This window comes from Antrostomus carolinensis, unplaced genomic scaffold (assembly GCF_000700745.2).
Source record: "Antrostomus carolinensis isolate BGI_N321 unplaced genomic scaffold, ASM70074v2 scaffold21234, whole genome shotgun sequence".
Classification (NCBI taxonomy): Eukaryota; Metazoa; Chordata; class Aves; order Caprimulgiformes; family Caprimulgidae; genus Antrostomus; species Antrostomus carolinensis.
Window position 1 is genome coordinate 12528 of NW_010308931.1, and position 24051 is coordinate 36578.

The 24051-nt window shown below is 36.8% G+C and overlaps 1 protein-coding gene across 1 annotated transcript in view; it reads right to left on the reverse strand.

The window, feature by feature from the left end:
• Nucleotides 1-22506, reverse strand: part of LOC104523393 (5'-nucleotidase domain-containing protein 1-like) — a gene marked incomplete at its 3' end in the record, with an annotated part of 34115 nt that extends 11609 nt beyond the window's left edge. The window contains exons 1-3 of the mRNA XM_010165950.2: nucleotides 22317-22506; nucleotides 15593-15767; nucleotides 12030-12127 (exon numbers count right to left, since the gene is read on the reverse strand). Of these exons, the coding sequence (XP_010164252.2) occupies nucleotides 12030-12127; nucleotides 15593-15767; nucleotides 22317-22506 (463 nt within the window). The remainder of the gene's footprint in view (nucleotides 1-12029; nucleotides 12128-15592; nucleotides 15768-22316) is intronic.
• Between the last annotated feature and the right edge of the window lie 1545 nt (nucleotides 22507-24051).

Sequence of the window (24051 nt, forward strand, 5' to 3'; positions counted from 1 at the left end):
CAGTTTCCAAATTAATTAAAAATCAAATCACAAGGTAACTCTTTATGAAGTTCTCTGTCTAATCACCAACTTATTTTTGAATCCTACAGAAGAAACCAATTAGACAGAGAAGAAAGACTAATAAAACCCCCAGCTTCTGTCATGTACTGCTTACACACGTGCTCTATGCAAAAAATGATTTTTCCCTGCAAAGTCATACTAATAGGTCCCCTCATGACGTAGGTAATCTTTCTTTCTTCCAGAAATTCCTTGTGGATTTTGACAGCTGTTTAAGAACTATGAGGTGAACTTTAAACTAAATGTCCACCAACCTAATTATACAGATTTGCACTGAAACTTAGTGGAGTAGTAAAGTTTACAGACCTGTATTGATCCATCACACAGGCAGCCAGACCTTGCTGCTGAAGTCACAGGAGACCACAACTTTCTACTCAGCAGATAGCCTGGTTCTATTCAGTTGCTAATACTGGTGCCTAAAGACATTTGAGATGCCCTAAGGTCCTCCAGCACCTTAGTCCAGTTGTAAGCTGGGAAGGCACGGGTCTTCACTAAGTCCTGTGCCACTTCTGCAAGACCTGTGTTTTGGTTCCCTGGGGCTCTCAATTAGCACCCGTGGCCTATAATTAGTCAGTGAGTGCACCATGGCTGGGATTCAGCCTTAGATGCAGAAACATAATGTAAAGGCTCTACAATAGGAAGCACAGTCACTGCAGGTTGCAGCACTGAGTCAATGGGGCAGATATATTCTGTAGAGCACAGCGTAGGCACTGGAGTTTGGGCAGCTGCACAGCCTTCCACCGATCGTGTTGGCTGGCTCTTCATTGCCTCTAATGGGAGTTGGCTGAGTAATGCCAAATGACAGATAGACAGAATAGTTTCTATACACTGTGGTTTCTATATCCATTCCTAGTACTAACTTATTTCAAATTAGACTCTGTGATTTTTGACATACGGCATCATCCTTACAATGTAGTTGTGAGTCAATTTTTGTTTAAAGGAGAGGCTTGCAACTCAATGTCAAAAATTAGCTTCTGAAAACTGTCAATTTCTCTGATGAAGGTTTGGAAAGAAGAGAAGCCAGGTTCTGAACTAAGCTACTGAAGGTGTAACTTCCTACTTATAAACAGCAGAAGAGTGTGGTAGTGATCTGCATAAGTTAATAAGCTTTCCAGTGGGACATTTATTATTCCACGGACAAAAGAAAATGTACCTGCTTAACCATTTTATATTAAAAATGCACAAAACAGGTCAAAAAGAAATATGCATACTCTTAATGCAAAAATAGCTGCTGACATGCACATAGTTTGTTTCCTTAGTGTTCCTTTCAGTCTTCTGACATTTCCAATTCAGCTTCACACCTGCCTGCCCTGCCCTCCCCCCAGTGATAGGTGGACACTCTTATGTGTGCTGGGAAATAGAATGAAGGTGAAAAGTAATATTTCATGTAATCATAAGCAATACTAAAAAAAAAATCTGCTAGTCTAGAATTATGGATAGTGAATTATCTGTATAAACAATTGCTAGACATTTTCCAGGCATAATGTTATACTAACCTGAGCTCCCATGTATTCAATGTAAAGGAGCCACAACATTAAGACTACATCTTAGTGTTCTCTTAGATAAATTAAATTAAGTGAGCTTACATGTTCCTCAGATGCAATTGCTTAGCCAACCCTTTCAAACTTTCAGCATTTCTATGGAAGTATAAACATGAGAACAGAAGGTATTATTTCAGAACAAGTGCTACTAATGCTGCAACGAGAGTTAGTGTTGCAAGTCTTGCTCATGTATGGAAGATGTGTGTTTGCTTTTGTCTTCCACACAGAATTGGGTCTTCACATTCAGTGCAACTTCTTCCATAAATACCAAGTCTTTTCCAGCATCAAACATTGTTAGAGTATTATCACACTATAAAAGTGATCTATGTTGAGTGCTGACTGCTTTGCTTCTAAATCTTGCACCAGAGTGTTTGGCTGTCTTTTCTCGGAGACTACGGAGGAAAAAATCATGTCCTCTTAATAATCTTTTCATGTGTTGGAGGAGAATTGCCTTAAGACAGACAAGTTTGCAGAACACAGTTTTGTCTGCAATATAAACTGGTCATTCAGGTATTTTGGCTTCGGTTTTGGTAACACAGACTAGGATATGGCAATTCACGTTCTGTGGGGACTCACTACAGAGAGAAGATGGGGTTGACAGCCCTTAGCAGCTCATTCTGCTGTAGAAACAAGCTGTATTTTTTGGATTAATTTGGCTTCCTAAGTGTGGGAGTTTTCGTGCCAGATAACCAGAGTTATCTCTCTGGTACTGCAAGGTACAATCCAGAACAGACTATCAAGTCTCCATTCTCTGTTAATATCCTGAAATAAAAGAAAATAAAATAGAAACACCAGAAGGTGATGACAAAACTATGATTGAGGATTTTCTATAGATCTTGACTTTTAATGAGCTATGAATCACATGGTGTATGCGTTTAAATGCAATTACATATAGCTACTATATTTAAGTCTATCTGAAGTTTATATAATTATTAAATGTTGTTTTAAAACAACTGTTACTTTTATATCCTGATGTCACCTCTTGGGCAACCATATTTAAAGCATCATAGTGACTTAGAGATTTTGCAATCTATTTCACAGAAATAGGTTATTTGATAAACTACTTCACAGGCTTGGAAAACTTAAAATAATTCACCATATTAAGAAGGCATTTGATATGCTTCTCTATGAAGAAAGTTTCTTCCACTAAAATTAAACATAAACATGACCTCATTACCAAAAAACAATTTTAAGAAATAATTGGTATGGAACTGTCGTGCAAAACAAACAACTACTCTAGCTTATTGTTTTCAATAATTTGAAAGAATTATTGAATAACTGTTGAATAATTTGAATCATTTCAGTATAGAACACATCAAGTTCATAGGTCCAATTCCTTGAATTTATAAAGGATATATCACTGAACCACAAAAAGTAAATCCAGCAGAATTAATTGCAATTATGTTACCTTAATTTCTCCATTGTGATAAATCTTTGGAAAGGGCTAAAAGGATTTTCACAGTCAAGACAGTTTACAGTTCTTCACTGCTTCTGGATTAGGACATTAGATATCTTAGTTAAATATGTAGATCTGCCAGAGAAATGATTATGGGTAAATCATTCAGTCTCTGGGTTCCTTGGCTTTAACAGAAAAGCCAGTGCTTTTGCTTTTCTACCATTTATTTATCTAGTCTGCCTGTGGGCTCCTTGAAGACAAAGACTGACTCTTATCACATGCTGGCACAATACTTTAAAGAGCTGGGGTTTGAGTTCTATCCAGGCCTTGAATATAATGTAATATAATCAATAACTAGGATTCTGCAGTAGCATTAGTTAGACGCTGTTACTCCTTTTGAATATGAAAATACACTTTCCATAAACAAAGAATTCTGGTTTGGGAATACTTGGCAATTATGCTAAACATGTTTTCCAGTTTTAACAAAAGGAATATTGTGGACATTGTGCTTTTGAAAGCAGCAGTTTTAGCTTTCTTTGAACTAGATTTCTGTAATATTCTTATCAGCTTTGTGCCAAACACAGTATTTAATATCAAAGGTAATCAGCTGAAGCAACCCCTGCTGTCTTTATGTAGAAGCACGTTGCAGGTTTTCACTGTTTTGATTTTTGGATGAATAACTTCTTATTCCTTTTATCCTCTAAAGTACTTTGAACACTATGCAAACATATAAAGAACTTGGTTCAATGCATTTACTTTATTTTTTTTCTTTTAGAAAAGGATGGGCATTGGAGAACGCATCCACAGTTCAACATTCATCTCGATGCTCAGAAACAAAGAGATGACACACTTTAAAGACTAGTTAAGTTTTTATCTTTTTTTTTTTTTAATAAACAAGAAGTTGTTTATGAACAACAGTAGAAATAATGGGGCCTATCTTCATACGAAGTTGTGTCTTGCAGTTGAATTCACTGAGTGTCTAATAGGATGTAAAGTCTCACGGATGCTCTTCCAGTAGCTGGGTCATTTGTGGGCAGGCTCTCCTGGATGGATACCCCAATATCTAATCAGGAGGAAGCTGACATGGCAGTCTTTCCTTGAGTTGGCAGTGGTAGACCCATTTTTTTCCTGTCCAGCCTGTAGAGGCTGTAATATCTCTGAGAATATTAAGCCACACTCAAATGAGTTTGAAATTGCATTACTGATAGAGTTTTGCAGTAGGAGATGGGCAGAAATTCCTACTCACGCATGTCATGTGATTGCATAAGCCTTGATATTTAGGAAAACAGACTAAATGTTAAAGGATTAGCCTGTGTCCTAGTAGCTCCTCTGGTTAAATATGGTTGAGGCATCAGCCAAAGGAGCTCAAGAAGCAGCACCCAACCCAATTTCCAATGGCCACCTTGGCTGATAACCAGTTACCTCCCATGTTAGTTAGGAGGGGCTGTCAGCTTGCATCATTTTACAAAAGTGTTGCAGATGATAAACTGCCAATTAGTAATAAAATTTCTAATTGGTATCTTTGCAATGAAACCAAAATGTCCAAAACGCTTGTTTTTATGAAGCAATGACCATCAAATATGGTAGCCAAGGACTTCGGAAACTATGAGAAAAAATGAAGCTTTATGCCAACATTTTGCTATCATGTGTTAAAAATGTATTGCAAAAGGATGTGGGTATGCACTGGCCCAACTTTATTTTGTTTTTTGCATCTGTTTTAAATTCTTTCACAAAGACCACAGTACTGAACATGTGAAAAACAAAATCCAGACTGTTATTGTCAACTAAGACTATGTTTATCAAACATGAAATAAAATTTAACTCTTAGAAAAGAGGTCCTTAACTACAATCTCCCATCTTACCTATCCCATAGCTTAATTAAAAATGTTGATAGGAAATGATCACCTCTATTCTCAAATGATTCCCAAACTGTTGATTTCAAACTATACACAGGTACTATCTAGCTAACTTTAAAAAGATTAATTGGCAAATCCTTTTGATTACAAGGTAACATACACTGATTTTTTAAATGTTTGTCTATTATAAATAACACTGCTAAACCAGAAGTCCCTGAGATAGCTGTTTGCACAGCCAGAAAAAAAAACCTGTTGAGGGGCTGATATCTATGCAAATGCAGTACATGAAGCTTTAGAATAGTTTTAGACTAAGATCATTTAAACAAAGGATGGGAGGTGAAACAGTAGGCCAAGGAGCCTGACACTGTAGATTTTTGGACACACCCTCTGAGCTTCTTTGGTGGATGATGGATATCTGTATGAAAACAAACCCTGTTACATGAGATGAAATTTGTTTGCATGTGTGTCCCACTGTCAGCCCCACTGGCCTACCTCAGGCTGCTTTTCAGAAAGTGGAATCAAGCATTGACTATGCTGCCAAAGAAGATGTCAGCTGAAGGAATCATCTTCATAAGGCACTTCCATAAACCTTACGGGTTTTCATAATAAAAATAAAAAATGGTCGATTCTATTACTGAATATGAAAATCTTTCTATATCATAATCCATACCAATTAGTTGCCTAAAAAGAAACTCCTCTTTCTCCAGAAATGATGGATAAAATGAGCTAAGCTCATTAATTTTTTTAGCTAAGTGTAGGGAATTATTTCTTATTGGTGGCTTGGGTATAGAACCAGATACTTTATCCCTTAAAACAGCAGACCTTCTTCTGCCAGCTACATACAGAACCTGTTTCTGATGTTAGGAGACTCTTGATCTTAACATCATGATCTCACAAGGTACAAAATGATCTAGTTTTGAAAAGCTATAGTACAAACTATGGTTATTTATTCATTATAACCCTTCTTTTTCTTTCCTAAATAACCAGAAAATACATGAAAGACAGTGCCAAATGCACTATAAAGAATTGCTAAACAAGATTTCCTTGAAAAGAATTGCATTGCTTTCACGGACTATATGGCACTGTGGGATGTTATAACAATATAAAGGCAGTCATTTTATAAGACATCTGGGAAACAGTTATGGACTTTATTCTTCTTGAATAATGCAGTCTGCAGACAGTGCAACCTTTATATGCCGCTCTGTCACAAGCTCTCAGTAAATATGCATTATTATGTGGCCTTGTGTTACAGAATATTTCCAGACAGGCTGTTATGAAGAGGCACCATCTCCAGAAGAATGGTAACAAGGATGGCTGCAGTAAATAAAGGAACACCCTGAGTCACTGGAGGAGTAGTTTATTACACAGGTGTCCCTTGCTGATGGTGTTGTTATTCTGCTTGTGTCTTAGAAGTGGGAGAAGAAGCCTTTGTGGGCTTCTCTACTAACAGCTTCCAGAGCCCAGAGAGCCTCTGGGAGGGCAGTGCTGCATCCTGTGCTGTGGCAGAAGAGCAAGCTGGGAGCAACAATCCATGCAGTACAAGGGTAAATCAGTTTAAGCTATCTGATAGACATATTAGAGTTTTTTCAAAAGTCCTCTTTGAGGCAATGGTAGAAATCAAAAAGCAAAGACTTGAAATTCAGAAAACCCCATCAGAATTAAATCCCTCTCCTCTGTGTGTTCACATGTGTTGCTCTGCTTTTATTCTGCCTCCTCCCGTGCTCTCCCTTCCCATCACCTGGGTCCTCCAGCCCCTCTCTGATTCACTTTTGTCTCACACACATGCTCTTGCTCACCTCTGCATTTAGGTCGGGAGATTTTCTTTCCCCCCATCAACCTTGCTGCTCATGGAGGGAGCAGTAGGTATCTGAGATTCAGTCTTTAGTGATCAGGATGTATCAGGGATCCACATCAAACAACAGAAGAAAAAGTCCTGTTTAATCATAGCAATGACCTGTGGCTGGAGGAGTTCAGCATAGACCAAATCTGTGGAAAATACAACAGCCTTTGCAGACTGAGCACCACAACCTGTACATTTGGATAAGGATTCATAGGTGCAGCAAAACAGCAGCTTCCCATTGGGAGAGTGAGCTCTTCACCAAATATGAAGTCTCTGTATGAAAACACTAGCAATTGTGCTGTCATATCTGTGATGAGCTAAAGGCTAAATCTAAAACTATTTTAAAATTTAAATTTGAATCTACATTTAAGTATGAAGATCTGATAATCTAAAGCCAGACAAGATTGGTTAGAAGAGATGAGCAACTAACATTAACATAGCCAAAATGAGTAGACAAGCTCTCTTGAGGTTTAACCTCACAGGCTGTGTAAAAGAAAAAAAAAAATTTATCAAAGTAGTCTTCACTGTAGAGGTAACAACTGAGACACCTATTACATAGCAATTATAGCAACTGAGCTATATCATAGACTCAATTCAATGTGTTTTGGATGAAAATTTAATAAGAATTTTCTAGAGATAGCACTTATGCTCTTTAAATGAGTGAACAATGCAAAACTATTTAAATTATATATTCCCTTGTAACGGTGTAATATCATCTGTTTCAAAATTTCCACATTTTTAACAGACATTCTACGGTTTTATTAAAGGTCTTAAAAATTTACTGGGTAGTATTTTGGTATTCTTCTGGTGGTAAAGACAGAAGTCTCAAATAAAAAGAATGACATAAAAAGAGGTTCTATGGCTTACACATTTAACTTCTGGGAAAATGAAGGCACTCCCTTCCTGATCCCCCTCCTCAGGCCTAAAAGGCCTTAGAATATAAATGTACAAAAACAGTTATATAGAATCAGCCCTGATTCTCCATCCAGTTCTGTATCCCATCTCTGGCAATAGCCAAGCCCAGATGTCACAGAATATAACAGAAGAAGACTTAAATAGCAGACATGGGATCACCTCCTTCTGCTGAAGTCTTGCAGTCCGTAATAATCGAAGTCTTCAGCCTAGAAGTATGTAATTTTATACCCTGTCCCCTTATTTTCTTTTCTAGTTAGTCCTTTCAGTTTATAGCATTTTCCTGTATTTTTAAAGGCTAGAGAAGAATGAGTGAGGGAGGTAAAAATCTTCTGCAGTGAATTGTTAAAATTGCAGTTACCAGAGAATTGTAAAAAACTGAAGAGCTGAAAGTTTCCTAAATTGGGGGTTGCATCACGTAACAGAGGCACCATAATCTGCAGAGAAATTCAAGTCCAGGAGTAAGGCAGACAGCCTGGGAGTGCATTTGAAAGTGGGCTTTGAAAACCTGAGATTCTCTGCAGGAGAAGGCGGGTGGGTTTGTTTCTGGGCATTGGAAAAAGGCACACAACCTCACAGAAATACGGCATCCACTGCGACTCCATATATAGGATTGGTTTTGGCCTGTGTGTATATGTACACATATATGTGAAGATATACATACACTATTAAATATACTTTGTACATTCAGACATGAAACAATCAGTGACATATTTTCAGTTTATAAAAAAACCTCAATGGATCAAAATAGACAGTAAGTGTTCATGAGTTGGAAATAAAAAATATAAAGGTCTTATTTAGGACCAAGGACCTACAGACTTATAAAAAGTTTTCAGGGAAATCAGGGTTACTCTTACCATTTCTATTTTAATTTTGCATTCTAAAAATATATATTTGACAATTATCAGAACTGGCAGTCAGGCTAGTAATTTGACAGACCTTAACGAGTGATGTGATAAAAGAAAAGCTCTGTTGTCAAATGTTACAGAAATCTTGGTGTACTGCAGATTACCAGATGAGTCACAACTGTATTTACTATTCACATTCCTTTGTGCAATGATATATTATTTTAAGCTGGATTTAGCTGCTGATAGCAAAGAAAATCCTACATTCTCAACATAGGATTTACGCAAACATTTTCGACCTGACCCTTAGATCCAGTAGCTCATGATACTATCAGTACTTTCAAGAACCATTTAAAGAATTTCCCTGTGTAAAAGAAAATATAACCTTATGAATAACAAGTAAATTATCGGATATTTGTATTATGGGAGTAAAGGGTTTTTTGTACAGCACTGTTGTCAAAAACTTTCTGCTTTGCTACATAAGCTACCCCTAACAACAAAATCTTTTGACAAGTAAAAGTAAATGTAGCTGTTCCAAACCTGGAAAGATACGTATAAACTGTTCCTCCATTTAACAGAATGGTACTTCAAAAGAAAATTATGCAAATTAAATAATTATTGTGCTTTTCAGTGCTCTGGTTCAAGAAAAAGCAGTTACACAAATCTTTTAAGATTTTAAATAGTGTTTTGGTTGCTTTAAATGATGCATGTCTTGAAACTCAAATGAAGCAGTGATGCATTTTTAATTAAACAATTAAAATAATTTTTCATGGTTTATAAATGGATTAGTTCTAAAATTACTTGTCTACTGAAAAAATATTTCTGCAGAGCAGTTATCTGATATCACATTTCTAGACAATGCCTTCTTTGTCATTTTGTCCTGTTTGTCGTCCTCCTTCAAATGCTTACTGAACACAGTCACCTTTTTGAAATTATTCACCGAAAAGAATTTATCCTTCTTTTTAGTAAACTTAAAAACCTTTCCCTTAGTAAATCTGCAGCAAAAATCCTTTTCTATATAAAAAAATTTAGCTCCAGTACACAATGTAACATTTGGAGTATTTGAAATTAAGAACACATTCCATATTTTGTGGCTTAAGTCCATTTATAACACAATTCCTTTGGAATAGAAGGGAATAAGGTATTATTAGGAATTTATTGTAATTCAAACCCAATGATGGATGGAAGAACAAGGCTGAAACTCAGCCCTGGAGAAATGGATAGGATTGATAAGCAGTTACTTCAGTTCATTTTCTGCAACAAATTTATTCACAGAACAAGCTTTGTTTCACTTACTGGTGCTTTTTCCCCTAAATTACACTAACAAAAGTTTACTCTTTATGCTTTAAGAAAATATATATTATGATGTTCACCTCCATTTTTTTTCCTATTTCAAAGCAGAATTAAGGAAATGTTGTCTCCCTGATATATTATGTCCAGTGCTCTCAGAGAAGAGACAATCTGCAGCACAGCAGCTAAACTCTTCTGCCTAAAATCTATAGTGGCAAAGGGAAGACAGAAACTAGAAACTGAAATTTTGACTTTTCAGTGGTTCTGATATGAAGGAAAGCCTTAAAAATTTCTGGAAACTGGAAAGCCATCCCCCTAAAAATGTATTAGAAGCTCCACTGCATGCTGTTTCAGAAGTGAACTGTGTTCCTCGCTATCTGCAGGGACTGGTTGAAACTATCAGTGCCTACACTGAAGCTGTATGTTTGTTGTGAAGAACACAGAGGGAGGGCAGCAAAAGACACATTATAAAAAGATATTATTTTGAAAATTTTCTCATATAATCGCTCTTATTTTGCTGGTTTAAACTTCACATACTCTTAAACAAGCTCTTCACTGCTTCAAAAGGTATCTCTAAAACCCTGTCCCAAATGTATAATAATTTGCTTTGAATGTTCTGGTAGGTCCTTCAGAAGAAACCAGTTACTGTCAATCAAATACAGATATATTAAAAAATTCCACTCACAGGTTAGTAGGTTCAGCACATTATTTATCTGATGATTGCTTTTTAGGTTTGTGTCCGTTATCTATTTGGATAGTGAGGTCTCCAGAATAGAAACTACATTTTATTCTGCATTAATACGCTATGCACATAATAAGTGATCAACCCTCATTTAAGCCTCTTTCTAATGCCAAAATATAAAGTGAATGAAAACCAGTAAGTCAGTAAGAAGACTCCAGGGAATGCTGTTCCTGTTTGAATGCACGAGAAAGAGACAGTGGAAAATAGCTACTTACAATCTAAGAACGTGATTAAGCCAGTGCTACACGATATTTCTCAATGAAGACAGTAATTTTAAGCATTCCTCCTATGTTCTGCCCTTCTTTGCACAAAAAAACCTTGTCAAAATATCTTGAAGCTTTTTGGTTGTCTATTACATTTACTGAAACCGTCCAACAGGTTCAAAAGTTGCTGGCTGGATTACTGACAGAGAGACACAGCAGGATTTCCTTAGGAAGTTAGGCTAATCAGGTTGTTTAAAAAATATCTGAAGTGAGTTACATTTTATTTTGAATTTGCACTATATGAAACTAAATAAAATGCTTGCAGAACTGAGCCTTTCTCACCCTTTATGTTCTTGCTTCCCCCCCATTTCATATAAATAGTTTCAATTTCCCTTCTGGGCTTATTTTTTCTCAGATTGTCAACTTGGCAGTTTCCTATTTGAACTAATCCTTTAAAAATCACATTTAAGATATTTCTTACTTACTTTCCTATATAAATTGGTGAAACATTAAAATGCAGTTTTAATATATACTTCCACTGCTCATTTTAGTTTTACTGTAAAAGTTCCACAAGCAAAATTTCTTTCAGGCTGGCACAGCTGACTTTCCCGTCATAAAATGCTAAAATACAGTTCAATATATGCTGACAAATGCTATTTTGGATATGAGATTAATTTTCAGGTAGCACTGAAAATCATAATCATAAAGGTATTTACCAAAATATGGAAAAACTGTCTTCAGCTATGTTACTACTGTTATTTGTAGTTCAATGAAAACTGCTCTTATAAAACTCTTTTGTTACAACCTTAATTACCTAATGGACAACACTGCCAAACATTTCAGATTGTTTTAATTAAATTAAGTGAGTACTGGGGCACTCTCTTTTCACCTACTCTGTCATTATTTAGCCAAAGTACACACATTTAATACTGTCAGGTTTCCATCATAAATCATTTCCTTCAGCCTTGCAATTTTATCTGTACTGTTCTTTGACTTTCCTTTAAATTTTTGAAGTTTCTGCCATGTTTTTTCCCAGAACTAAATGTCATTTTCTGTGTATCACCTTGTCAGCACAATAAAGAAAAGGATTCTTAACTTTTAATTAATGATGCAGTATCTGATCCTTTTCATTGTCCCCAGCATTGTAATTCTTAATTTCTCAGTGCTCCTAAGTCTTAAGATAATTTTTTACTAATATCCCTGGAAGAGTCTCATGTAAAGTTCACTTTCTCCCCAAGTGCTAGATTTTAAAATATGATGTTCAGTTGTCCAGTCCTCTTACTTTTATTTCTCTTTTCTTTTGGATAGAGGTAAGCAGATGAGAAGGCAGTCACAATGGCAACTTACCAAGAGTTCGAAAAGGTCTTTGGTTTGGGGTATGGGAAAAGAAACCAGGTTTCAAAGCATTTGTAATCACAATGTCAAAATACTCTTCAAAATCATTCCTGGAAAGTAAAGGAAAATGAATTAGCTAAACCAATAAATTAGCTAAGATGCCACTAAATACTCTTTAAGACTTAATAAAGAAAGTAGCAAAGCACTTCTTTTTTCCAATGCTGCGTGTCTCCCACCCTTTTCCTGAGGTTGTCAAAAGTGAGACGACAGCTGGGTGAGAAGCCACAGTGCCGTACCTTCAGGACCACTCACTATTTGTAAAAAGATGTTCTTTGGCTCAGGGAGTTTTTAAATCTCAGGAGAACATGTGACAGATGACATATTTTAATCTCAGGTAACAACATAAGCATAGACAGGTACAGAAAGGTGTAAATGAGGGATTCTCTTTATAAAGTAGGATACGAGAAGTGATGAAATTTTAGCTTTGCCTATTTTTCTCCACTTGTGACCATATGTAAACCTTTACTTTTTAAAAGAACCAGTATCAATGGAATATGACAATGGAATTTTTAAAATTAGCTTCTGTGTGGAAGATTCCAGAAGCTGAGCAAAGAGGCATGGCTCTTCTGTCCTTAGGTGAAAAGTATTGTTAGAGTTAAACTTTTCAAGATATCATATGGTGCAAACAATGCTTCCATGGGTGAGTTAGGCTTGAACTTTCAACATGAAGCCAACACTTCAGAAGCACAACAAAGACTTGTAGGAACAGAGGCGAGTGCATTGTGAAAAAAAATTGAAACAGAACGAATAGAGTTTTCACAAGATTTGGTTAACTTTTTAGTGATTTGTTGAAGAAAAAGGTTTTATGTGCAGAGGTATTATCTATGGCCTTTTTGAATCATACTAAATCTCACATACAAAGCTACTGATTTTATGAGAGCCTGTACCTTGTGTTACATTACTACGTAACATTATACATGATAAGATCTCTTCCAGTTACTGCTTGTGCTTGGTATTGTGGTCTGTGGTTACAGTAAATGGCTAAGACAAAGAGTAGGATATATCTTACATAACTTTAGCCATGTAAAAACTGCACGCTGAATTTACAGCTAGTGGTCTACACCACAGACAGAGCCAGTGGAGAAACATCCACATTCCTAGAAGGCAATTCATCCCACTTATTTCAGACATAATTCTACGATACAGAATGAATTGCCAAGGATGATGCCCAGTGTCTTCTCTCCCCTAACCACAGAGGGAATCAAAGTGACCAGTTTCAAAAAATTCCTAGCTTTTGGATGGCTAACATTCATGAAAAGGTGAATGACACTCAGCTTCAGTGACTATGTGATGATTGACTCGTCTTTAGGCGTGCTCCTGCCAATGCTTAAACTTTCCATTAACTCGACACACATTCTCATAGACTCTTAGAGTCATAGAATTGTTTTGGTTGGAAAAGACCTTTTCAGGCTTCCTGTTAGACTGGAAGCCTGAAAAGTCACACCACGATGTTGCTACTTGTATGAATGAACTTGCACTTGCTTCTGTAGGTTTACATGCCTTATACACTGATCCCAGCAATATGTGTGTGCTCTAGCTGAGAAACGGTTCTCATTTTATTTCAAAATGGGGTTTTTCTTAAATTTTCTCCCTCCTTACCAAAATGTTTTCCAATTAAGGACAACTTGGTCAGATGAACACAACTGGGATAGTTTGCTCTTGAAATGGTAAATGACACACTTAAGCCTGAATTTTCCTATTTTATGTGGACAATAATTTCATAGCCAAAAGGGAAATGTTTAAATAATGTGCAAAAAAGTTAACAGTTACAAGGTAAGGATATTAGGAGTAAGAGGCTAGAACTTCACGCAGATCTCTGCTTTTCATCTTTATCCTTAGGTTGTTTTTTTTTTTACGTAATACTATACAGTTCTGAATTTCTCAGTATGATATTGATTAATTGAAAGCAGGAAAATAAATTAATAAAGGACTACATAAATGTAATAAAGCTTGATGTCAATAATAAAATGCAGTTAGCCTGGTCAAATTAAAGTTTTGGGCAGAGATAATAGGTGTGAACCTAGACTATATTTCAGTAGCACAAAAAGCAGCACAGTTGTATAGAGTCTTACTGTCTGTCATAAGAGGCATGGAACAAACAAAAGCAATAAGAAGCTTAGAATTATTTTCAGGAAAAAAATACTTCAGTAAGGTCTAATGGACAGTGAAGTACTCAGTTCTCCAGAAGATGTCTTTGAAGCCACATTGCATAAATCACTGGAAAATATGATTGTACTAAACACTGTAGAACATCCTGCATTTATGTGGAAAGACACAGTGATCCAATATTCTTCTAGCAGAACATCTCTTTTCTGGTTTTTTTGAAAGGCAACTGGTCCTCTCTGCTACCTTGCTTACTGTCTTCCAGCAGGATCTCTACAGCTGCCTTAAACAGCTGAAACATTAGTCACCAAGGAAAAGAAAGCCAAAATCACTGTATGTGGCTAAGAATTTAGTGTTATACCAAAATTTCTTTCAGAAAACTAGACAGATCTACACAAAAGAGTTAATTCACACGCATCTTACTCATAAGGAGAACTGCTTTTTTGTGAGGATCTATATTTTCCATTCAAATGAGCAAGTATAATGCTCATGCAAGGCAGTGAGAACTGGCACAGCTGATGCTCAATTTAGCATTTAGTTCAGAGAGTACAAAACAGAAGTGATACTGGCAGGACTGGTTTTGGACAGTATCTCTGTTTTGCACCTTACCTGTGGTTTTCTTACAGTGTTCCTGTATTCACTCTACTGTTCCTTTGCATATCCAGATAGCCAAGGTTGGCTCACATTGCACTACTTTGTTTCTTTGATTTGTTTGTTGAACAGTCTCACCACATCACCCACCTAGCTATTTGTATGACTGATTAATTCATTTCTAGAGGTGTAAGTGATGGTTCTGATGAATTTCACTGAATTTGGCTTGACTAGTCATGTTCTTAACATTACAGCTAAAATAGCTGTTGTGACCAGCAACTACAATCTCAACTAATTGCCAAGTGCAATGAACTGTTTTATCTTTTCTGTTGTGATCTATAAATGCACATTTCTCCTGCACAACTGTCTCTTCAAAACCATTATTGGGAAGAAGTATTTATTTATAAGCTTTTCCATGCATGTTTACTGCAAGGAAATGAAATACTACTACTACTTGCATTCACCGCTGGATAAATACAAAAGGGAAGTGGCTTGAATAAGAGAGTCTAGCCAAAACTTATGATAAAATTGGGATTCAGATGATGTATTGGGTGCTGGCCTGAAAGATATTCCCTGACATCCTCAATCCCATCATGAAGACCGGAAAAGATGCAGGATATAAGTGTGCTGTGGGTCAGATACAGCTCACAGGCTCACAGATGGACTCGAGTACCCTGTAACACTCCACTAGAGAGAGGCCCATCAGAAACAGGTCCAAATAATTAACAACACATAAAGAAACTCCAATTGACTTTCCTATAGCTCAGGCTTATCTCCAGTGCTGTCTGGCAGATATAATTTTAAATAGATATTGCACTTACCCAATAATATGTTCACACAGGAGCCTGCAATAGTCACTGTGAGAACTCGTAATTAATAGCAGAATCTTCCCAGCACTCTTCAGTTGTTTCAGCCACTTTTTTACAGACTCGGGACATCTTTGTAAGTATTTGTCTGGATGTTTTTTCACTTCTGGGAAATATGTCCCACAGTCTTCTAAAAAATTAAAACATAATTATGTGTTATCCAATCCTGCTCACAAACCACTTATTCCACACAACAAATATCCTTTTATGTGCAAACAATACAATTTTGAAAAGGCAAAACAAAGTTTAAAATTTTCCCTGGGTTGTAACTCAATATAAACAAAAAACCCCAATCAAACCTAGAGAATACACTGTAGCAGAAATAAGCTTGTATGACTTTTCTCTTTTATTATGGAATTTTCATAGTTATTTTGTTTGATGTTCTTTTGCTCATAAGAGTAAATAATACGTAAATTACAGATGACGATTGAAGAATTGAGCAAAGGCAAAAGGAAGTAATTATTTACTGTGTAAGAGCTCAATTTGTGATTTTAAAATGAGTTTAATGTTTAGAAAATGGTAAGGGCCTGAAAATTCCAAAAATATCTGTTCAGTTACTTTGACATTTCAGGTTAGCATTGTCTGATCAATAAAATCCATTTTAATATTTTTGCATTTTTCACAGCTAGCACTTTATCTATGAAAGGCTGATAAAACAAACGGGCAAAGACTAACAGGTATGTGGAATACCAGGAACAGATCAAAAAAACCCCTCAATAATGCTCTTTTTGCTCAATATAACAGCAATAGAATTTTGCAAATATACTTGGAATGTAACATTTAAAAAAATGTCCAATAACACTAAGTTGGCAGTAAAAGACCTATTCGTTAAAGTCCCCAATAAACGTTTACCTTGTGATAACCCATAGCTGCTTTAACAAGATATCAAATTAACATTAAACTTACCTTTTTTCTCCTTCCTATGATCTAAGACTACATGTTTCCCCTGTGCTCAAACCCTCTATAACCAAAAATGTCAAGCTAGTTAAAGGTCTAACAAGAAATACAATACTTGCAGAGACAGAAACGATACCAAGAATTTGCCTCTCAGTCTGTATGTGTTATAGTATAATGAACATCACCACAGAAGATTATTTTTCTTCCAGCATTTGTTCTATATGGAACTGTCTGTGGTCAACTTTGCTGAATGATTTAATAAATCCCAGACATTACTTAGCCTTCTGGTATGTGAGTAATGCTATTCTCTAGTTTGAAAAAATAAGATTTAAACCACTTGAACGTTAGCTATTTAATGAAAGAGAACATGTATGTTTGAAATGGGAGTATCAAAGAAAGACTGAAATATGCTAGGTGTTAAACATAACACTATTTCACAAATTACACATTCAAACATCTACAGATAGCAGGAGAAAGTCTCCCAAAATAAGTTTCAAATTGGCTGTTACCACTGCAACTAGGCAGGAGGCAAAAATGTCTTATTCTGTACTGTGACTTAACAGATTTCTTCCCAAAAGCTACAAAATGGACTATATCTGAGGAAAGCCTCTCAAACAAATTCTCTCAACTTATAACCAGGTCACTATTCCAGTTTTTCATAGTATTTAGGTCAGGCTGTGTAACAGCCTGTACCAGGGGAATACGAGCCTGTTCCTGCAGCCAGCATTATGGGATTGCATGACGTTTGCCTTGAGACCTAGCCAAGACCAATGATTTTTTGATTAAATGAAGTAGATTGACGAAAGAAGGTTTCCTGTAGTGTTTTCCCCTCCTCTTTCCTGGGGCATGAATATTGTTTGGGATAAGCAATACAGTTTTTAGGAGCAGAAGCTGCATTTTTGTTTTCAGTATTATCATTAGTAATTATATTTCCTATGCTATGCTATGATAATTTTTCTTCTTTTTTTGTTTGGAAAATGCACGACATGACATGAGAATGAAGGGGGATGCAAACAAAGCAGGGTTGGCATTAGCTCTCACAGGCTGAAAAAACTAAAAGAAAGACGGCAAAGTTCATTTATATATACAGTGATCTATCATGCTTTTTACCCTAAGGTGAAAAGATCTTTTTAATATGAACTTTACTGTTGGACACTCTGTTTTTCTTTCCTTATCAAATGCCTCCCACTCTCTGTTGACCATTCTTTGATGTGTAACCAATTTAAAGGCTTTGAGTAAATTTAATCAACGCTGTCTTCTTTGTCCAGACTCTGCAATATCTGCTATGTGATAAATCTATGAAATTTGGCTTTTGAGTTACATCTGCAGTGGAAAAGGTCAACAGCTCTGGTATGAGCTGAAAGAGAGTCTTATTCTAGTTTTCTATCCAGACCCTGAATCCCAACTATTAATTGCAGGCAAGCAATGAATCAGTTCTTGACATTTGGATCTGAAGTTTGCCTCTGGGCTGTTTGCCATATCAGGCAGAGGTACCTTAGAAGAACCCTCATTAAAGCATACTCTACTGTAATTAGGCCAACATGGCTCAGAAAAGTAGAGTTTAACCTAATTCCTAACATACTATTGCGTCTGGTGAAGACAGTTTGGTCAAATATATACTCATATATATACATAAGGGAGCTTAGCCACCAAAGCTTCCAAGATTTTATTGAAAGTAAAATTAAAAAAAAAAAGCTGAAAACCTTGCTTGTTATCCCAGGCCAAGTGCCAGTTTTGAGGAGGACAACAGAGCCACAGGCACCTTGTTGGCAAAAATTTGAGTTGTGGAAGTTTTAACATATGATGGAGAAATAGCATCATGTCAAACCTTCCCAATCAAATGGAATGATTTGACAGTGAGAAATGAAGCATTTTTTCCAAGGGTATGTATTACCACTATGCCATATGCTGCACTTTGATTTCTAAAGCAGAAAAAACATGAAAACAATAAGAAAACTCTATTGAGCAAAGAATCAGCTGACAAATCAAAAACCCCTTAATTTTATCACAGCCAACAGAGGAAAGGAGAAAGTGAATTAATGGTAATAAGAGTGATTTTATGAAACTGTTATACAGCTCTGTTCTTGAAAAAACAAAACACACCATTCTTGAGAAATAAGAAATGTCTCTAGCCTGCAGTTCCTTCCTGATAACACTTATAGACCATCCAAATCTCAAAATACTCTTATAAAATTGATGTATAAGCACGCTTTAGAGAAGCTTTGTTGGTCCACAAATTCACGGTATCAAAATAGGGGACTTGTGGTCACCACCAGATCTACGACTGGCAGTTTGTTATCTGTATACTACCTAAAATAAAATATTTACATTTTTATCTCTCTGTTTTACACATCTCTCTTAACATACAGCTATATGGACACTGACGTGTTAATGGCACCCACAAATTGGCAAAAATAAAACAATAACAAAAAAAGTCCCAGCTTTCACCTCAAATGTCTCTCTGGCTCTTTAGCAGTGTAAACACTTTCTCAAAATATAAGAAAGCATTTCATAAAAAAAAAAGGAAACAAGAAGACTGTGACAATCAACACAGCAATCAACATATTTACCCCCTGTGATTTTATGAGAAAACTTAATCCAATGATGTGGTGCAGGAAAAAAAACATCTAAGTATTTTATGCACAACTTTATAATTTATTACATGTATGTTGCCATGGAGAAAACACAGTTTTTCAATTTCTATTCTTGTTACTAAACAACTTGGACTTTATCTGAAATTTATGAACTACAGCCTGGGATAGCAAATTAGCAACTAGCCTCTGTAGGGATTTCTAATAATCTTCCAAATACACTTTCAAAAATAATAATTGTCTTTGCAGTACATTAAGTATCTTTTCAGAAAAATATATTTCCTTTTAAAGCAGAAGATAGAAATATAAGCAATTAAAATGAGTTGTCTAGAACTGCCACCCATTAAAGTCCTGCCAGAGCCTCTTATCAGATCTACATCCTGTTGTATTTTCAAAGCAATATAATTTCCTCTATGTATATTATCAGAGGTTCCTTTAGTGTCCAGTTTGGGGTTTGTTTTTTCTTGTCTCATCTGACACTGTAATTTGATCAAGATGTTCTTTGCATGGTCTTGCCTTACAGTTTAATTGCTTGTAATACAGCTGTGATAGCAAGCGTGACAGGAATTACGTTTAGCTGGAAATGCAGAACCTCCAGACCAAACTCAGAATGATCCTGTACAACGCTTGCCGTGACTGGTGGAAGTCCTCCAGCACAGACAATAATCCAGCCTTTAATCCAACCGCCCTCCTCTACTACAGTTGCAAAATTACTTTATTGAAGCATGCAGTTTGATGTTCTAATATAATACTTCTATTTGGGGAAAAAAATAATTGTGAATTGCTCTTGTGCTCTTTATTACACCACTTCTCTTTGGCAGGGTTTACACCTCACTGGCTCTGGACTCCTTTGGATGCAATGTCTGTAAATCTACACTGCCAGGACACAGCAGTTTTCATCCCTTAGCTGTTATTTGGATTATAAAAAAGGCAAACGTTCAAGAAGCATGTTTCTGTCAAGGTTTCAGTCCAGAACTAAAACACAGGAATGTAGTATATTTTTCAGTATTGTCACTGCTTCTAAGGGGCATCTATTTGACTGAATTAAAAAGAATTTATCTGCTATTTATACAATTTAGCTCAGTAGAGAGGTATGAGGCTAAAAAAATCTCGAGAATTCAGCCAAGAAAAATAAACTCTCAGCTGCCAATTTGTAGCTTGTATTTAATGGCTTTAACAACTAACCGTGTCTTACAATGAAAGTAGTATTTGGGAATGTGACTTTTCTCTCTTTTTAATCCAAAGGCAATTTGATAGCTTAGCTATCAATACCTGTAGCCAGATTCTCTGCGGCTCTGAAGCAAGTAAGAACTTATACCTCTTCCTTAATTTTTGTCTGAATGGAGGCTTGTAGGTAACAGTTATTAATTTGATAGAGTAGAGAGAAACAAACTCTAACAGAGTAGAGCTGAAATAAAGTGTTTCTATCAATGTTGATGCAGACAACATTCATTGCACATTGCTGTCCTTTGTGGTCTTACAATACTTCATGTTTTTAGAGTGAACAGAGAGACACTTTGACAATTGTTGTTGGCTTCTTCTCTCATCTAAACGAACATATCCAACAACTAACATAAGCATTCAACAGAAACACGAGAAAAATACCTTCATTACAGAAGATTTTGCAAAATAATTTACATTTCATCTACTGAAAGCAAGTAGAGGAGAAAGGGGGTGATGGATAAAATTACATTAGACAAGTCATCTTTCATGTCCTTTCATTTAAGCTCAAGTGTGTATTCTAGTAGGAGCAGCAGAAGCAAAATGAGGGACAGAGGGAAGGAAATGTTAACATAAAGCAAGATAAGAAAGCAGAGTGAAACATGAAGCAGGGATGATTGGGCACAATACGGTTACACTCTGGAGGCCTGGGTTCAGGCAGATATTAGGAACAGGGAGCAGCAGGAAGAGATAAATCATCCCTCTCCTTCCCCCAGGAGATAAAGATGTTTAAAAACAGAATAAAAGGATGAAAGTCCGGGAAGATAGGAGGTTAAGAAGAGGCAAATGTCATAAGAGCAAAAAAGAAGTGTGACAGATGTAAAATAATATTTTTTATGTTCTTTGTGATTGTCCCAATTCCATACCTCAGACTGCAGTCTCTTAACTGACCAAAGGGTTAGGGATCCCAGCCCAGCACAGGCAGGAAGGATCCTAGCTATTTACACATCTTACTTAACTAGGAGCAGACATGAAAAGAGGATACTGAATTTGGAGACAATAGAGATGTTGCTATTATGGTTCTAAATCTCTCATTCTCACCTGAGAAAAAGAGAGAAGCAACATTTCCGGGAGGAGAGAAGGGAAAAAAAGTTGGTCAGTGGAGACCAGGAATTACCTGTGTATCTGTTAAAGAAAATATTTACAGCTCATGTAACATTTGCAATATTTTTAGCAACACTCAGCTCTGGTCAGGCAGAAATAGATCTTATTTTCAAAAATAATAAACTATTTTCCAGTGGTGACAACTCTGTGTTCACCTTGATTAATTTCAAGGGGTTGACTATAAGGTAAGGACCTGTGGTGGGCTAGGGAAAACATGACTACTTGGATTAATAGTGACTGCAGGGCTATATAAATATTTAATATACTGAATGAAACACTTCAGCAGAACACACACAAAACATCACTTCTGCAAATATTTCATGGGTCACTTCCTCTTCTACTCATTTTCTACTCCTGTGGCCTATAAGAAGCTTACTGCAAAAAAATGAAAACACTTCAGTAGCTAAAGATAGGTCTCAAACTGAACGACTAGTCAAGGCTGAACGACTAGAAATTCTCCTAAGGAAGACAAGAACAACTGTTGTTTCTTCTGGTCTGACATAATGAGGCAGGAACCACCACTCTCCCTCCCATCCTCATGTTTCTGAGGTGAGATTCCCATGCCAAAAGCTGTCAGGAACAGCACAGGACCTTTAGCTATATGTAAATAGAAGTCATAATGTCAAAATTAGAGGCTATTGCTGCCCTGCCATCTCTTAGCTGAACATCACCCCCCTCACACCCCACTAACTGCATTTCACAGTGGACTGAAGACCTGTTGATGGCCAGCCTGAAACCCCACAGCTGCAGGTTTCAGGGCTGGCCCTAACGAAAGTCAGCTTCAAGGTGGGGCTGTATCTTTTCTTGAAAACATAACTTGTTTAGTACTTTTTCCCAGAAGCCTTTCAAGTAAGCTTAAAAACTACCCTTTCCTGACCCCGTCCCCTTCCTATCTGAAAGAACAACCCCATTCAGTCTGGCCCTAATCTTCAGCTTCTTGCTTCCTAGTCCTGCCTCATCTCCCATTGCATCAGCATCATCCTGTCCTGGCTGCAGATCAGCCAAGACTCCCAAGAGTGCAATGCCACTGCCAGATGCTTGCATGTTTTCTTGCATGTAGAGTTATTCTTGCTCCTTGTTGAGGTCCACGGATACTAGAAGAGAAAGCCAAGCTATTTTACGTTAGGTGTTCTTATTAGCATTCCAAATGGCTAGACCAGCTCAGACCACTTCTACCTTGCTGGTCTACAACTGCTCCCATTGCACTATGCATAATGAAGAAATAAAATACAGTCCACAGATATTTTATAATGACACCCAGACTACAGGTTGCTAAAAGACTTAAACAAACTAAAGTGGTACTCAGCCGTATTGCTCCACCAAGAAGATATCTCAAATTAAATAGATCTCAAATTAAAATAGCTCTGGGGAGGAACTGAAAGTCTTTTTGAAGCTTTGAATGCACCAGGTACTTTGAGGCACTTGTTGCAGTAAGAATGAAGATAAAGTTCTCAGAAATATTTTTACTGGAAGCAGTAGCATTATATACCTCTTATATATGCACACATACATAGTAACACGCACACATAAAGATATATATATATATATACACATTGTAAAGAAAACCCATATTTTTTATTAAACCAAGAAATAATATTTTTCTCTTTTTCTGTCTCCCCAGGAACTCCACGCTGACAACAACAAATGGTGTTAATTCCAGCCTCTGGGTCTACAGTTGCAAACTTTCCAAATGGGTACAGATGGACCAAGAGCTGTATGTAAACTGCAGTTTTGCTTGTTTCTTAACATTCCTGCACGGATGCCACATCCACACTTCAACAATAACTTGATGGACAGTGGGAAACTGCAGGCAACAAGCACCACAGGAATTGTGGTAGGGGGAAGAGCTACGTGTAAAATGAGGCATTTTAGATTGCATCAGAAAAATGTATCAGAAAATAAAAGACAATACAGAAAAGTGTGACAATAATGGAGATTTGTAACAGGCTGCTCACCTCTCATCTTTATGATTAACCTACATATCCAGAAAAAGAAACTATGAGTTGTATGTACTTTCTGTGATCTCATGATTTTTCTAACTTACAAATAATGTTCAATAATAACTCCTTCTACTGTGGGTGATGTACCACCTTCTGCTAAGCTTATTGTCATATTTTATTACATATAATGAAAGTCTGGCTCTTCTTGCCTGGGATCTCACAGTAGCTATGTTGTTAGTACAGCTCTCAAATCACATGTATACCAAGTACTTCTCATGTTTCTGACCTACAGAGCTTCATAAAAAAGTTCTTGCATGAGACTGGAGAAGTGTATTTCTAGTCCCCATGCATTCAAGAAATATTAACAGATGTCCCAAGCAAGGCCGTGAGGATGAGACCCAAAGAGCTTAAATGAGGAGAAGAGAGTCAGGTACATCTAGAGAACGCAGTGAGACGTACTAGGAAGACATTCATTTATCTCTAAGAAGCCAGCAGAGTGGGAGGAAACCAAACCTACATATTTGTTTGCCGTGTCAATAGTCCAGCCACCCGGTACTGGAAAGAGAGGGCGCAGCTCCTGCCCTGACCGGGAGCGCCCCATTTCCCCGGTACATCGTGCGGCTGGTGCCACCTAGCGAGCAGGGACACCCCCCCCCGCACC